A 17,177-nucleotide genomic window follows, 5' to 3' on the forward strand; every position below is an offset into this window, starting at 1 on the left:
CCAGGATGTTGGCTCCAAACGGGGAGCAGCATGCTGGGGGATCGCGCCGGCTGTATTTCAGCAGCGGGGCTGCAGCTTGCGGGAGCGGAAATGCTGACCCGAGGAAAATCCCCGGAGCTTTATTGCTTGGGCCAGTTCCTCCCATATTATTTCTCATCACAGAGGCGAGAGGAGTTGCTGGTGCGGATCGGACAGGTCCTGCCCCGGCATTTATCCCTGTGGAGGCGGCTCACGGGCTGGCATGGAGCCCCCGGGGCCGGGGGAGCATGGGGGGGACCCCCGGCCCCCGCTGCCTGTGAGCTGGGGCCCTGGAGCGCAGGGTTTAATTAGCCGTATCGTTATCTCAGCTCGCGTACTTACGGGTGTTATTAATGGCTGTGAGAGCATCCAGTCCGGTTCAGGGCCATGCCGCATCACCACGACCCCCTTTGATGGCATACTCCCGCATCCTTGGATGGCGAACCCGCCCGAAGGATGCTGAGCCACGGCTCCGGTGCCGGCCAAACACCACGAACAGCCTGGGAGGGTCCCAGCTGGAGCCCAGTCCCCGTTTCAGTGCCAAAGCCGGCAGCGTGCCGGCAGGGCTCAGCACCCGCCTCTGGATGTGTCCCCATGGCCGGGATCTGGGCACAAACCTTTTTTTCCAGTGTGTCCGCGGGGTCTCTGTGACATCCAGCAGAAAGAAGAGGGGTCGTTCCCCGCGGAGAAGGATGCTCTGGGGGCTTTCGGCGTTAGCACGCGGGGTCCGGCAGTCGCTGGTCCTGCAAAGAAGCCGCATGGCGAGTGCTGCGGTGGGGCCCTGCACCCCACAGCCACGATGCTGTGGGATGGGAGGTCAGGGGGACCCCCAAACCGCATCGTGGTGGGGCACGTGTCTCGGCACCGCTTGTTTGCAAGGAGCATCCATGCTGGGCATTCGCAGTGAGGATCGTGGGCCAAATCCTGCGTCTTTCAGGCAGTTCACCCTAAAGACGCCCGGTGCTGCGGTTGGGCTGTGCCAGCGCAGCCCCAGACCACCCCGAATCCTGTGGCACGGCCATGGTGGTGCCAGGCCCCCTTTATCCCGCACCGCTGCCGTCTCAGCCGGGGACTCGCTGAGCAGAAGAGCTGCTCTGTGTCCCGTTTGGAGCGGAGGCAGCCAGTTGTTTGATTTTTTTTCCATCACCATTATTTTTTTTTTGCCCTTGGATGCCTGCCACGCGTCCGTGCCGTACAGTAGCGCGCCCGGCTCCGTCCCACTTCCCTGTTTGTCTAACTTTTTGACCCTGGAGAATTCAAATCTATTTTCTTTCCTCTTCTTTTCTAAAAAAAAAAAAACTCCAAACCTATATTAACCTGGCTCAATAGGAGGCATTTTCTTGAACTTATTAAAAAATCCAGACTTGTAAATTAATTTGTTCATGTTGTACAATGGCAGTGCAGATGGACTCATTAGCATGCACACAACAAATAATTATAGATGAATTTTTAGCTGGCCTGCTTAATGGGCTTGCTGGGTTAATTATGTCAATGTATAATTACATCAGCCCTGGGAGACATAATGGCACACCCTGCTGAGCAGACACTAGCTAATGATGGTGTAATGCTGACAGAGGGAAGACGGACGGCTCTGAATGCACCTGCTTACCTCGGCACAAACCGCCATTGTCTGCGCCCAAACGGGCTGGCGCTGGCAGCACCGGGGCCACCGGTGCTGCGGGTGCCACCGGCATGCTCGGGGAGGTGATGCCCCCATGCAACCCTACCGGTCCCTCAGGGCTGGGGATGGAAAGCATGGGACCGAGGGGTGGCCCCGTGGCACCCAGCTGCACGGGAAGGCACCCACTCTGGTTTTAAGCGGGGTGCGGAGGGTAGCTGCCCTGGGGTGGGTGGCAAGGAGGGTGGGCAGCGGGTCCCCGGGGAGGTGGGAGAGGGCCGGTGATGGGCATCCCTGCCGTTCACCGCTGCATCCCGTGTCCCGCAGACCCCGCTCCTGTGCTGGAGGCTGCCCGGAGCCTGGAGGACCAGCTGCAGCAGCTCCAGTGCCTCGAGCCTGAACCGCCCCCGCTGAAGGACATCAGCCGCCCCTGGAAGAAGCACCCAGAGCTCGTCAGCACCAAAGGTACCCCCCGGCACCAGCCGTCCCGTTGGACAAGGGTGGCAGCGGCGGTCCCCAGCCGGGTCCTCCCACGTGCCTCTGAGCATCCCCGGGACACGGGGGTTGTCCTCAGGGCCAGAACCTGTCCCCTGGCCCGTGGTCCCTGGCAGCCACCGCTGCTGTCCCCTACGCAACTGTGTGAAATGTGTCCCCCCGCAGAGCGCAGAGAGGGGACGTCACCGGCAGCCGGGCTCGCGGCAGCGGCTGAGCCCCCGCTCTCCGGCATCGACGGCAAAGCACTGTGCGCAGAAACCTTGCTGCAGAGAAATGAGGCAGAAAAGCAAAAGTACGTGAGTACCCGGGACGGGGTCATTTCGGGGTGCTGCGGGAACATGTGGCTCTGTCCCCGCTCCTGTACGGGGCTGTCCGTCTGTCCTTCCCTCTCCTCCTTCCCTTTGCACCTCCTTTGCTGCCAGGTTGAGAGCGGACGCATCCTGTCCAGAAACCTGATACACAGTCTTGGGTGCTCTGAGCATCCGTCTGTCCATCCATCCCCGATCCCAAGCTGTCTTTGGGCAGCGGTGGGCACGGGCAGAGCCGGGGCAGGTGCCTTCTGCTGGCCCCTCGCGCCGTCTCCCCGGCACGTGGCTTTGCTCGGACAAATGGGTTAAATCCAGGTCGGCGGATGAACCTCATTAAATGGCCTTTTAATTTGGAGGCTCCCAGCTTTCTCGGTGCCTTCATTGTTATTCCTTAACACGCTGCACCGGGAAACAAATGAGGAATCTTTAAACCCTAAATTGCAGATCTCTGCGAGTAAGTTCCTGGCAAGTGCAGGCTATAAATAATGCAGAATAACTTTTCCCTGATTGCTTCCCCCTCCTTCCAATTAATTACAGGCGGGGGTGGGCTGCCACCCCCCATCAGAGGGGTTTCAGCCGCAGGGATCAGGACCGTTTTCAGCCCAAAGACAATTTTTTTACACCCGGGGCTATAAACCCCGTAACATCGGGGGGTAACACGGCTTGAACACGTCCTGGCATCCACCAGCGGGTCTTTCCCCGGCGTCACTGAGCGATGGGGTAGAGGAGGGGACGCAGCGAAGGGGTCTCCGTGTGCCCTTGGCGGGCTGCGGGGTCGGCACGGCCGCGGTGCTGCCGGCACATCGCTGATGCCCGTCTCTCACAGGGGGCTGCAGGAAGCACAGGTCACTTTGGCCGCTCGGCTCGGGGAGGCAGAGGAGAAGATCAAAGTGCTCCACGCAGGTAGAGGGGCTGGGGCAGGGGCCGCCGGCCATGGGGGGCCAAGCCCCCACCCCACGGCTCACCCTCCTCTTCCACTTCCCAGCGCTGAAGGCCACCCAGACGGAGCTGCTGGAGCTGCGGTGTAAATACGATGAGGAAGCCGCTTCCAAGTAAGTCGCTGGTGATGCCCGGTCGTGCCCGGAGGCCGTTGGCGTGCCCAAGGCTGAGCCAAGCTGCCTGTGGCAGCACGGCAGTGCCGGGACGTCCCCATGGTGCTGCTAAATGACTTGAGGAGCTGAGATACTTTAAACGACCACAGGAGCATCCCGAGTTGCAGGGACTCCCTGTATCTAAGATGCCTGCCTGTGCCCTCGGCTGCGGTGCAGGCAGGAGCCCTCGCCGGCCATGGAGGGCTGTGTCCGTGCCTCCGTGCCGGCTGATGCCTCTTGCTTTCTCATCACAGGGCAGACGAAGTAGCCATGATCATGACGAACCTCGAAAAAGCCAACCAGGTGAGCCGGGAGCTGACTTTCCAGCCAGTGCAGGGCACGTACCCTGCTCCCCCTCTGCCGTGCTCAGCCACGGCCCCCCAGCCGCTGCACCCACCACAGCACCCCGAGCATCCGCATGGCCTGGATGTCAGTCCCCAAAAATGGTGCAGGGTGGCTAGGCTCCAGGACTGGGAAGCCCTACAAAGCGGGGCTCTGGTTTCCTTCGCCCAGCAGCTCATCCGAACCAGCCCGACGGGATCCCCTGCCCCATGTTGAGGGTCACTGGTGTGTTGGGGCTCCCACTGGGCTCTGCTTCGGCTGCTGGAGCTGGCATTTGTCACCTCCAGCCTCTCCCGGGTGTTTCAGGGCATGACCCACAGCAGCCTGCTGCTGATTACTTCTGGTCCTATCCATAATTATCCATATAATCCATATGATATCCATAATTCTGGTCCTATCCATTCCTATTCATTAGGTTTATGTAATTCTGAAAATGTAGGTACAAATAAATGCACGTGGATAATAAAAGAGGCTTAAAGAGCAATTTGCATGTAAATACAGCCTTTTGGGTGGAAAAAGGCAGTGTCCTGGAGGTGGGCTGAGCCGGTGCCCAGGGATCGGGACTGGGAATGATGTTAGGATGTGGGGAGCCGAAACATGTTGGGGGGGGCTTATGGTGATGGTGGTGGGAGCAGGATGATCAGGAGACGCGCGGGTCGGTGCAGATCCTGGAGCCCCGCTCTGCCCCGTGTGGGGTGGGAAGAACCAGGGGTGCCCATCCTGACGCGCTTTCTGCTCTCTTGCAGCGAGCGGAGGCGGCGCAGAGGGAGGTGGAGAGCTTGCGGGAGCAGCTGGCGGCTGTGAATAGCTCCCTCCGCCTGGCCTGCTGCTCCCCGCCGGGCGCTGCCGGGGTGAGAGCACCCCTCGGGGCCAGCAGCACCCCATCGCAGCTGGCAGCACCCCCTCAGGGCTGGGAGCACCCCTTCGGGGCTGGCAGCACTCCATCACAGCCGGGAGCATCTGGCACAGCCAGGAGCATCCCATTGCACTTGGGAGCACCCCATCATATCTAGGAGCACCCCATAGCAGCCAGGAGCACCCTAGCATGTTCAGGAGCATCCCATTGCGCTTAGGAGCACCCCGTTGCATTTAGGAGCACCCTTTTGTGTTCGGGAGCACCCACCATGTTTGGGAACAAGCCCGAAATGCCTGTGACCGAGGTGGTTTTCCACCATAGGGTGGTGGCGTTGGCCATGCCCTACCTGCAGCCCCAGCTTCCTATGGGGAGGGGGACGTGCACCCCCATAGCACCAAGCAGATATACCTGGGAGACCTGTAAGGGCAGAGGAAAGGTCTGTCCCTCCCCAGGGCTGCGTCACCCTGGGTCCCCATCCTGCAGGGCTGAGTCCTGGGCTCCCCTGCTCCCCGTGGGGACGTGTCTGACGGGGAGGGTGGCCCTTGTCCCCACCTTGGGTGGCCGGGAGCTGACGGTGTCCCCTCTCCCGGCAGGACAAAGTGAACTATTCCATGTGCTCAGGGTCGAGGCTGGAGGCGGCTCTGGCTGCCAAGGACCGGGAGATCCTGCGGCTCCTGAAGGACGTCCAGCACCTCCAGAGCTCGCTGCAGGAGCTGGAGGAGTCCTCTGCCAACCAGATCGCCGAGCTGGAGGGGCAGCTGGCCGCCAAGAACGAAGCCATCGAGGTGCGCCCACGGGGGCTAGGGGCTTGCCAGGGAGGGGGGGCACGGGTCCGGCCGTGCCGGGTGTGCAGCGGGAGCCGGCTGCGAGGACTCCCCCCCTCTGCTCCGCAGAAGCTGGAGGAGAAGCTGCAGGCGCAGGCAGACTACGAGGAGATCAAAACGGAGCTGAGGTATGGCTTAACCGGCATCCATGCCTGCTGCCTGCTTGTCCCCCGGCCGGCTGGGTGCTGCCGGCACCCACGGCACGCTTCAGCGGCTGTAACGCTCGGTGGCTTGACGGCAGCAAAAAGCCATGCCCGCCGAGTCACCCCCCTTGTCTCCCTCCCAGCATCCTGAAGGCGATGAAGGTGGCCTCCGCCAGCTGCAGCCTTCCCCAGGCAAGTGTCGCGGCGCATGCCAACACGCTCGCCGGGCTGTGGTGCACGTGCCAGCCCTGCCGCCGGTGGCTCCGCCGCCCTTTCCCATCTCGGCTTGGCTCCTTGCAGAGTGTATCGAAGGCAGAGGAGGCCCTGCTGCTGGGGAAGGAGGCTTTCTACCCCTCCCAGAAGTACCTGCTGGAGAAGCCCAGCCTCCTGGCCAGCACTGGTAGGGTCGCCGGGTCCTACGGCATCCCTGGTCCTACTGGGAGCATCCCTGGGAATGTGGGTGGCAGGGCTGGATCCTGCCCCGGCTGTGGGCAGGAGCCCGGAGCCAGCAGTGGGGTGGGGGAAGGACACGGGGTGGGATGTCACCTGGGGAAATTGAGGCAGGAGATGCTTCGCTGCGGGGCTGTGCCGAAGCTGCCGGCCGGGGGGACTCTAGTGCGTCTCCCTCTCTCTCGTTCATCTCTAGAGGAGGATCACTCCGAAGACGAGTCGGGGAAGGATTCGCTGGGCATGGAGCAGCCGTACCCGTCCCCCCAGCACGCCCCGGCAGACGAACCCACCTCCCCCACTCCCCTCCCGCCTCTGCCCGGCCCCGGCCTGGCCCCCGACGGCCCCCGGACTTTCTCGCTGTCCCCCTTCCCGGGGGGCGAGCGGCTTTCGGGGGACCCCAAGGCCCCCCACCTCCTACCACCCGCCTACAAGAACGAGAGTGCCGGTGGGGGGCCGCCCTTCCCCTCTGCCTTCTTCGGGGCCAAAAGCGGTGCCGTGCCCCCCGGCACCGCGCCGGCTGCCAGCACTGCCAGCCCGCCCGGGGAGCCGACCGAGGGCAGCGCCGGCAGCTCTGCCGACGAGGAGCAACTGGACACGGCCGAAATCGCCTTCCAGGTGAAGGAGCAGCTGCTGAAGCACAACATCGGGCAGCGGGTCTTCGGGCATTACGTGCTGGGGCTGTCGCAGGGCTCTGTCAGCGAGATCCTGGCCCGGCCCAAGCCCTGGCGCAAGCTGACGGTGAAGGGCAAGGAGCCGTTCATCAAGATGAAGCAGTTCCTCTCCGACGAGCAGAACGTGCTGGCCCTGAGGACTATCCAGGTGCGCCAGAGAGGTGAGTGGTTGGGGTGGCCCCGGCCAACGGGTCCTGCCCTGGGATGCTGCAAGCGGTGCCGTGGGATCCCCTCCCCACGCACCCTGGTTCACCCCGGCAGCACCCCGGGGTGCCCCACGCCATGGCAGGGATGCCCACCAGCCCGTAATGTGCTGGCAAGATGGGCAGGGACGTGCGCGGAATCACCGGTGGCACTCGGGGATTGTCCCTGGTGGTCCCCCTGCTTGCTGCGGGGTGGGATGGAACCGGCCGCCGGGTGGGATGGAGCCCTGGCAAATGGTAGCAATTAACAACAACCCATCGTTGTGGAAGCTGCATCCCCGGACGTGCTTTACTCATTTATTCTGACAAGTGCCATTTAATTATTCATTAGGCTGTTTCGTGGCGTATGAATCAATGTGCTCGGGAATATTTCGTTAAAATAATGAAGTCTTAATGCTGCGGGACCTCGGCGCGGTGTCGGCACCGCCGTGAAATGGTAACGCCCGGCTCCGGGGACAGCGACTCCTGGCCCCGTCTCAGCGGTGGCAGCGGTGGCGGCTGGTCACTTGGGTCCTTGCGGTGGCACAGGGACTGGGCGATGCAGGTCCATGGTCCATGCGTCTGCTGACGTTTCAACCCGGAGGGCTGCGATTTATCCCCTGGATCCGATCCATCCCCTGGATCTGATCCAGCATTAACCCTTCGCCTGCACAGCCAGGAGGGCACAGTGCCAGGGATGGGGGACGCGGTCCCCGTGCCCGCGTCTCCACTCAGCACCCTGCGTGCCGGTGGGGAGCGGGTGCCCTTGGATGGGGCAAGCAAGGTGGCTGGGAGATGCCATGCCAGAGGTGAGAGCTGGCAGCGGGGGCTACCGGGGCTCTCCACGCTCCGGCTGGCGACTAATCGGGAGTGACATTTGTCTTAAAACCAGCATCCCTAAAAATAACTGAACACGAGGAGCAGTAAATACTTCCTGACATACAAGCGGAGCTTGTAAAACCAGCGCCGGTGACAAAGCTGTTATCCTGCCTCTTTGATCAGGTAGCATCACGCCGCGGATCAGGACACCGGAGACTGGCTCTGACGACGCCATCAAAAGCATCCTGGAGCAGGCGAAGAAGGAGATCGAGTCGCAGAAGGGAGGTAGGTGCCGGTGTGTGGGTGGCCCTGGGAGTGGCCGAGCCCCTGCTCTGCCCCCATGGGAGCAGCACCCAGAGGGGTGCCGGCAGCTGGGTGCTGCGTGGCTGCGGGTCCCACGGCACGCCGAAACACCCACAAAACGACAGCGTCCAGTGCAGGGGTCTCTGCTTCCCCTAGATAATGTTAGCCAGCCCCTGCCAAGCCCGGCACTCACAGCATGGTCCTGGGCAGGGTGGCACTGGGTGCCCAGCACCAGGCTAACCCCACGGCTGGGGCAAAATGGGCTTTATTTGGCATTTCTCCCACTGACATCCATAGAGATTTGGGGCACAGTGGGAAGAAATGCTGGTAAATGCTGTTAGGGATGGAAGACCCTCCGTGCAGCGGCGTTTGTACCTGGGCTTTCAGAAACTTTGGATCTACTCTTTCCTCGCCCCCCCCCGCCCCAAAACAGATGATTAAATGAGGATGTGCGATCCATCTGGCACGAGGAATCATTAAAGCAGCTGTGCTCGCAGTCAATTACAAGAAATGAAATACATTAAAAGAGGTAGTCTGCTGAGAAAGCAGAATCCTGGAGAATTAAATTAGACAGGAACAGTGGAAAAACAGACAGGGAAAACAAACATGTTTGTGTATTGCCGTTGTTGGTAATGGGATTTATTTTGCAATTGTCAAAAAAGAAGCTCGCTTTGAGCCAAAGGTGTCGCAGCTTTTGCTTTGTGGGTGCTGCTGGTCCTTCTTCTGATCTGCACCCACGTGGGGCATCCGCCTGATGGAGAGTGCTCCGAACCAGATCGGGATAAAACCCCTTTTCTCCTGCGTTTTGAATTATGGCCACACGGTAAAACGATGCGTGCTGCACCTCAGGGCTCCCCTCACCCCTTTTCTTTGCAGGGGAACCCAAAACGCCGTCAGCGTCGCAGGCGGTGGCCAATGGGGCGGGCGGCAGCAGCTCGGAGGATGCCATCAAGAGCATCCTGGAGCAGGCGCGGCGGGAGATGCAGGCGCAGCAGCAAGCGCTGCTGGAGATGGAGTCGGGGGCCAGCGGGCGCCCCGGGGACACACCGCCCGCCGAGCGCTCCACGCTGGCCGCCGTCAGCCAGAACATCGTCCCGACCTACGTCAAGCAGGAGGAGGGGAGCGGGGCCAGCCCTGGCCCCCCACAGACGCCCCTGGCTGTCCTCTCGCCCGCCGCCTTTGTCCAGAGCATCATCCGGAAGGTGAAGTCGGAGATCGGCGACGCCGGCTCCTACTTTGACCAGCACTGGGCATCAGAGCGCAGCCTGCTCAGCCGACCCTACACCTCCGTCTCGCCTTCGCTCTCCTCCTCCTCCTCGAGCTACTCCAGCATGGCCAACGGCCGGGGCTGGCCACGGGGCGAGCCCAGCGAGGGTGGTGCTAACGAGGACGAGTTGCCGCCGGCAGATGACGAGCCCCACCGGCTGACGGAGATGAAGACGGAGGGAGCCGGCGCGGAGCCGGCAGCTGGCGGTCGTCTCTCCTACTACCCTGCCTACGTGCCGCGGACCCTGAAGCCCACCGTGCCGCCGCTGACGCCGGAGCAGTACGAGATGTACATGTACAGGGAGGTGGACACGCTGGAGCTGACCCGGCAGGTCAAGGAGAAGTTGGCCAAGAACGGCATCTGCCAGAGGATCTTCGGAGAGAAGGTACCAGCCTGGAGAAGGGGGTCCGGTGTTCCCTCTGCTCCGCGACCCAGAACCTGGGGCTCATCAGTGGCCTCTGCCAGCTCCTTCCAGGGTCCCCGCTCTCCCCGGTGGGTTTCCCCTTGGAGGATGCTGAGTCCTCAGAGTCTGACCCAACCCCACGTGGTCTCCCAGTGGCCACCACCAACTGGTTGGTGGCACTTCCCACCAGGAACACCCTGTCCCCTGCGCAGAGCCCTGCGGGGACCGTCCTCCCAGCCCCCTGGGTATCCCAGGGGGACCCACCACGGTCTCAGCACCTGCGACGGGGGCCAAGGGGTCCGGACGTGCCGTGGGGCCGTGAGCATGGCAGCGGGTGGCAGCCTGCTTCCCCTCCCTCGACGTGGGGACGGAGGGCAGGCAGCAGCCCAGCACTGGGGCAGCGCACCCCGGCCCCGGCTGGTGACACCTGCGTGGTGCCTAGGTGCTGGGGCTGTCCCAGGGCAGCGTGAGCGACATGCTGTCGCGGCCCAAGCCGTGGAGCAAGCTGACACAGAAGGGACGGGAGCCCTTCATCCGTATGCAGCTCTGGCTGACCGACCAGCTGGGCCAAGGCATCAGCCAGCAGCCGACACCCTCCCAGGGTAAGTGCCGCCGCCGTCCCCGTGGTCCCCATATGCCGTCAGTGCCCCCGGTGCTTCTGCATCCGTCCCCCGCATCCCTGCGCAGGGGGAGTTTGTCCTGCTCCCACCCCAGTGCCGGGGAGAGCTGCCCCCGCCACCCCCAGCACCCCCATCCGCACCCTGATCCTGGGAAGCCCCTTTCATCCCCCTCTCCTCTGATGCATCCAACTCATTTTGAAGCCCCTTAATTAGTCGCTTAGGCAATTTAGGGCTGTTATACAGATCCTCAAATGTTACTTTGTCAGAAACGGGTTTTGAAAGTCATCTGGTTTAAAAAAAGAAAAAGGGAAAACCACAACAAAAGTCTTTGGCTTTGTGCCTGGCGTAAAGTAGTAACTGGGTTTTTTTATGTTAGTGGTGCTTTCTCTCTTTAATTATTCCACTGGCACCTCCCGCTTTGCCGTAGCTGTTGGAGAGACTCGGCTGGCATCCCTCCTCTCCGAAGGGCAGAGCTGCAGGCATCCCCAAAATAACCTTCCCGCTCCTGCCGGGTCCCTGCCACTCTTCCCACTGACCCCTCTGCCCCGGTGTCACGCAGCCAGCCCGGCGGAGCCCCAGCCGTCCCCCTCGCCGCCCCCCAGCCCCGCCGAGCACGAGAAGGGCTGCCAGGAGCCCCTCACCCTGGCCTTGGAGAGCAGCAAAGAAAACCAGCAGCCCGAGAGCCGGTCGACGCCTGCGCTAGGTGGGAAGACGTACCCCAACAGCCAGGGACCCATGGGCATCCAGGAGATCGTCGCCATGTCCCCCGAGCTGGACACCTACTCCATCACCAAGAAGGTCAAGGAGGTCTTGACGGACAACAATTTAGGTGCGGACCCTCTCTCTGCCCGGGTTTTCGGGAGCTGCTGGTGAGGCTGCATGGATGCATCACCCCAATTCCTGTAGGCGCAGACCCCCCTGGTTCACTGCGGGTGCTCGGGGGGGGATCCTGGCACGCTGGGGAGGATGCTGGCCGGGAAACGGGGTGCACCCGCTCCGTGGGGGGACTGTAGTGCCCGCCCCGCTGCTCTGCCCCGCTCTAACCACCTCTGCTTCTCCTCCGCCAGGCCAGCGGCTGTTCGGGGAGAGCATCCTGGGCCTGACGCAGGGCTCGGTGTCCGATCTCCTCTCCAGGCCCAAGCCGTGGCACAAGCTGAGCCTGAAGGGGAGGGAGCCCTTCGTCCGCATGCAGCTCTGGCTCAACGACCCCCACAACGTGGAGAAGCTGCGCGACATGAAGAAGCTGGAGAAGAAAGGTGAGGGTCAGGGTGACGCAGCCCCACCGGGTCTGGGGGTGCTGGCTGAGCGGGGTGGGGGCTCCCCGGGCTGGGGGGCGAGCGGCGCGTAGCTGGGTCTCCTCTCCTGCAGCCTACCTGAAACGTCGGTACGGGCTGATGAGCGCCGGCTCGGACAGTGAGTCCCCCAGCGCCCGCTCCGAGTGCGCCAGCCCCAGCCTGCAGCCGCAGGACCTCAGCCTCCTCCAGATCAAGAAGCCGCGCGTGGTGCTGGCCCCAGAGGAGAAGGAAGCCCTGAAGAAAGCCTACCAGCTGGAGCCCTACCCCTCCCAGCAGACCATCGAGCTGCTCTCCTTCCAGCTCAACCTCAAGACCAACACCGTCATCAACTGGTTCCACAACTACAGGTACGGGTGCTCCCAGGCTTCGGACATCTGATGGTGCTGTGCCACCAAGGTGGTGTCACTGTTCTTCCAGCCCTCCCAGTCCCTCTTCCGTAGATGGGGAGGTGCAGACCCACACGTGGTCACTGGAGGTCCCCAGGTGCAGGATTGCAGCCGAAACGCTGCGTGTGCCCTGGCTGGTGGGTGATCAAGAGGTGTTGACCACCTTGACCAAGTCATGTTGAGCATCTAAAGAAGTTACCACGCTCATGTGCACCTGCTCACCGGTGCGGGACACCACTCGCCACCGAGCAGGAGCTCCGTGATGGGTGGAGGAAAGCCTTATGGAGGGTCCTGGAGCACAGGATCCATCCCCACAGCAGCCCGGCCCCGGGGAGCAGCACGGGCTTCATCCTCTGGCCGTATTGCAGGTGGACACGTGGCTCCTGAATCGTCCCCAGACCCAGACCAAGAGCTGTCTGCTCTCTGAGTCAACAGCCCAAGTGATGGGTTGTGCCCCTCCCCTATATAAACCCATATAAAAAGACATATAAGTGCTTGTGTCGGGTCCACAGAGCCTCCCACTGCCTCCAACTCCCCCTGGGCAGCGTAAAGTAGATGGTCAATATTTATGGGAGCTGGCTGAGGTTTCTTGCCTGAAGCCATTGTGTGGGGAGTGCGGGGGAGAGCTTGAAAAATCAGGCTTTTTGGTGAAACATTGACTAACGGGGTTTTTAAACCCGCAACCTGTCCCCTTGCGTGGTTCCAGGAAAGCCCCTCCTGCTCTCGGTAAACACAACTGCCCTAAAATAAACCTTTGAAAAATGTTGTGTATTAAACAACGACAAAAAAACCCTAGTGGAAAACACTTGCAAAACTGGGTCGGTTTGGCTGGAAACAGCCCAAAGTGTTGCAAAAATCCGTTCCCTGTGTTCAAGTGGCAGTGATTTTCCCCCCCAAAATGTTTTAAAGGCCGACAAGGTGGGGTTTTACATCTCAAGCGATGTCGTCGCATTTTTCTGGCTGGAGATGCTCTTTCAAGACGTGATGGTTGGTGGTCGCCGACCCTCCGCGGTTGTGTCCCGGCAGGTCACGGATGCGCCGGGAGATGCTGGTGGAGGGTGCGCAGGACAATGACACGGACCCGGAGCAGAGCGGCGGGGCGGCCATCCCTGGGCGCCGGGCCCCCCACAGCCCCGATTCGGATGCCGAGGACCGTAAACCCGTGTTCGGGGGGGGCGAGCACCCCTGCGCCGCCGCACCCGTGAAGGTGAAGGAGGAGCAGGGGGAGGCGGGCGGCTGGGGCCGCCGGCAGGACTCGCGCAGCCCGGCCGGGGCGGCCGAGGGGACCGGACCTCCCCAGGAGGAGCGGGGGGCAGCCCCCCACGCCGCCGCCCCTAGCACCGGCAGCCTCCCGCGGCGGGGGGGCCGTGCCGGTGCCACCGCCGGGGGACCCCCGCCGCCACCGCCGCCGCACCCCGACAGCTCCCAGTCCTCCGCGGGGTCATCCCGTTGCAGCTTGGAGGTCTCCCCGACATCGCCCTCGGCGGCATCCTCGCCCGGCCTCGCCGGCTCGGCCTCACCGGGGCCATCCTCTGCCGGGCCGGTCTCACCGGCGCTGCCGCCGGCTCCCGGCCCCCGGCTCAGCACCAGCGTCCAGCGGCGTCACGAGAAGATGGCCAACCTCAACAACATCATCCACCGCCTGGAGCGGGCCGCCAACCGCGAGGAGGCCCTCGAGTGGGAGTTCTGAGCCGTGTCCCCCCCCCCCCGCCGCCCTAAATATATATATACACACCTACACATATATATATATTTTGTTAAATGCAGCGCGCACCGAGAGGCGACAGGCGGCCAGCACCACGGAGGGGAGCGCCCGTGGAAAGGGGGGGCCCCTGCTACGAAGCCGCCCCCCCCGGCTTTGTTTTAAATGTGAAAAACTGGGAACAATTTTAGAAAAGAAAAGAAAAAACAAAAAATATTTATAGACCTCTTTTAGATATTTTAATAAAAGGATACTTTGGAATTTATTAACAGCTTAAGCTGCTTTGATATTAAAGATAGCTATAAAATCAAGATGATGTAGCAGTCGTGTCATTAAATGTACACTGAAGTCTTGTAGTTTGCCACTGGATGAGATTAAAAAAAAAACAAACAAACCCCACAGAAAAGACTTAATGAGCAAAGCCATCAAGAAGCACTATGAGACTGACCAAATTTAATAAACTTTTGCCCAGCGGTTTCCACCTCTGTCTGTAAGACACTGCATCGCTTCTGCCCCAGCCAGAGACTGCGTCATAGTCCCTGAAGACTCTAAAGCGAAAACCTTGATGCCATCGAGTATGTATTTAGTTCTGGTGGTTTATGTTTTTTGAAACCTTTGTAACACAGAATGTCCCGTGCGGTTGTATATGTTGTAGAAATGTCTGCAATAGCCTTCTGGAACAAGATGTAGCATGGTCCGAACGCCGTCCCTCGCACTTCCTCCAGCCGGCAACTGGTGGCAGCCCCGATACGGCACGGTGTGGCTCGGCTCCTGCCAGCTCCCAAAGGAGGAGAAAAAAATAACGCGAAAGCAAAGAAAGCAACCTGTGCTTGCGATTTTGGGAGCGAGATGGGAAGAGGTACCTGGGTGTGATGCTCGAGGATGGCTCTGGCTCGCTGGGGATGGACATCCATAGGATCCCGGTTCCCTGTGCTCTGCCATTGTCCATTTGGGAAAGAAAAAGAGATGGAGCCTCTGAGCTTTGCCCCTGGGGCACCCGTGCTTGGGGACGAGCACCCAAAAATCATGAGCCACCCACTTGCGGGGGGCTGAACCCTGCTCGGGGCTGCTCCCAGCATCACAGCCAGCTCTTGCGGCTGAAGCACTTTTTTTTAGGGAGAGCATCCGGGCAGGAGGAGCATCCCCTTGCCGTGGCCGTGTCCCCAGGCGGTGGCTGCTGGTGAAGCCGGGATGAGCCCTGGGGTGTCGCGCCAGGCTCCTGCCTGAATTGGGCAAGCTCAGACCTGAATTGGGCAAAGCACCATTGGGTTTTGGCTTTCCAGGGCTGACCCCACGCAAAGGCGCAGGAGCTCGGCGGTGGCACCATCCCGGCGTGCTCCCTGCCACCTCCCTGACCCCACCACCGCCAGCCAGCCTCTGCTAACAAATTGCTTTAAACGATGTGAGGTGACGCATGTTGGGCTGCTCTGCCCTGTCCCCTGCCCACGTGGCATCAGCCATCACCCACCAAGGCCACCGCCATTGGGAGGGCTCCCCTGCCAGGCTCCGAGGCTATGCATTGACTAGTTTTCCACTGTATACATTTTTATCAGAATAGAAGGTATTTTTATATTTGGGTGGTAGTCGACACGCGATGCTAAAAGCGGCACTGCGAAGGCATGGCTCTCCTTGCCCGCCTACCCTGCCCCAGCGAGCCCCAGCTTGCCCATGGCTGCTCTTTTCCCTGCCACCGCGCTGCAGAAGGTCGAGGCGCGACCATTGACTGCTCTTCTCCATCGTGTCCTAGCGGGAGCTTTAGTGGAACGGGATTCGAGGAAGCACTTAGGATAGTCTTGAACACGGCAATCCTGTTGTATTAAAGCTAGCGGGACATACCGGTCACGTTTTTGTTAGGCTCATGTACTGTACTTCAAAAGTTTCTATGAGATCGATGAACTTTGTTTAACAATTTTGGAAGGAACAAGTTCTGTAAAGAGCCACTAAATACAGAAGTTGGATACGACTCTGGCCTTGGGGTGTGTTTTGTCTGGAGGCAGCCGGGATGGGAGCTCCTCTCGCCTTTGCCTGGTGCCTGGGTTGATGTTGGCTCCCTTGGAAGTCGCAGCCTTGCTTTGGGTTCGTGGCAAGAGCTCTCACTGCCATAAACATCTCCCGGTGATTGGGGGAAAAAAAAGAGGGCGTTAAATGGGGTTAGTCCAGCTCAGGGTGCGATCCTGCCCATGAAAGTCCCGTGCTCATCCCTGGCGCAGGTTTGCTCCTGCCCCCAAGGTAACTCGGCATCCTCCGGCGTGAGGTTCGGCTTAGCATTGCCTGATGGCACCGCACCCCGGCACGGTTCTTCTTCAGAGCCGGCCATCGCCGGGCAAGTTTGCAGCTTCCAACACGAGGCGGGGGTGTTTGCGTTTGATGAATTAATAAATCCATATGTTGCATATCTGTTTAAGCTTGTTTGTCGGCTAACATGGTGGGAAGGATTTATTTTTAATGAATATCTGAATGAGTGGAGAAGCTGGGCCGGCTGCCATGGAAACCGGAATCTTCCTCTGCAGCCAACTGACGGGGCCGCATTAACCATCTGGATGCTGCGGGTGTAGCTGCAGCCCGGCTGCCCTCGGCGGCACCACTCCAAACACCGAAACACGTAGCGGGGTGCCGTGCCTGGCCAGGAGTGGGGCTCTGCGCTCTGCAGTGCTCTCGGTGAGCGAGTGACCCTAGCTGGCTTCGTGCCTCAGTTTCCTCAAGAGGCATCCCCCCAACCCGCTGCAAGACCCCGTGTTAGCAAGAAGATGGAGATGTTCATGCAGGTGGGATGTGGTGGGCAGGGACACGGGGTCGCGTTGGCCGCTTCCACAAGGGCAGGGTCCCCGGTCCCTGCGTAGCACTGACACCGGCCCCGGCAAGGGGACAGATAGTTTGTCCCTGGCTAAGACCCCTTGGCAGAGGGCTGGGGACGTCCCACCGAGGGTGCAGGGCCACCCAACCAGGGGCACCCAAACCTGGGTGGCATCACACGGTGCTGCCTGTAACCCAGGGTTTGGAGGGATGGTTTTAACACCCCATCGAGCCTGTAACGCACTGGCAACTGACGCCGGGGCACCCAGTGTCATTTCCATCGGTGAAACTGTGGGAGCGTTGTGCTCCCAATCAGTCTCCCAGCTCTTTTCCAATGCCCACACCCCCATGTTGGTCACCTGGGCCTGGCTGTTCAAGCCGTCACGGAGGGCAGAACCTTGCTGTCCCTGCCATGGGACCCCCCTGGCGCTGTGTGTCCTGATGTCCCCAGGGTGGCACCATTTCATCCCATCCCATCCCATCCCATCCCATCCCATCCCATCCCATCCCATCCCATCCCATCCCATCCCTGCAGGCAGATGTGGGGCTCCAGGGCACTGCGAGACCCTGGTGTTGGCCGTGTCCCACTCG

General features: G+C 61.0%; 1 protein-coding gene across 1 annotated transcript in view; it reads left to right on the forward strand.

The window, feature by feature from the left end:
* Positions 1 to 13,781, forward strand: part of CUX2 (cut like homeobox 2) — a 73,406-nt gene extending 59,625 nt beyond the window's left edge. The window contains 17 exon segments of the mRNA XM_050906901.1: positions 1,964 to 2,101; positions 2,297 to 2,423; positions 3,266 to 3,342; positions 3,425 to 3,491; positions 3,785 to 3,833; positions 4,619 to 4,723; positions 5,322 to 5,513; positions 5,622 to 5,680; positions 5,839 to 6,095; positions 6,342 to 6,977; positions 8,001 to 8,102; positions 8,997 to 9,772; positions 10,233 to 10,392; positions 10,970 to 11,239; positions 11,478 to 11,666; positions 11,779 to 12,052; positions 13,118 to 13,781. Coding sequence (XP_050762858.1) covers positions 1,964 to 2,101; positions 2,297 to 2,423; positions 3,266 to 3,342; positions 3,425 to 3,491; positions 3,785 to 3,833; positions 4,619 to 4,723; positions 5,322 to 5,513; positions 5,622 to 5,680; positions 5,839 to 6,095; positions 6,342 to 6,977; positions 8,001 to 8,102; positions 8,997 to 9,772; positions 10,233 to 10,392; positions 10,970 to 11,239; positions 11,478 to 11,666; positions 11,779 to 12,052; positions 13,118 to 13,781 — 4,142 coding nt within the window.
* The last annotated feature ends 3,396 nt before the right edge of the window (positions 13,782 to 17,177 follow it).

This window comes from Gymnogyps californianus, chromosome 16, assembly GCF_018139145.2.
Source record: "Gymnogyps californianus isolate 813 chromosome 16, ASM1813914v2, whole genome shotgun sequence".
Lineage (NCBI taxonomy): Eukaryota > Metazoa > Chordata > Aves > Accipitriformes > Cathartidae > Gymnogyps > Gymnogyps californianus.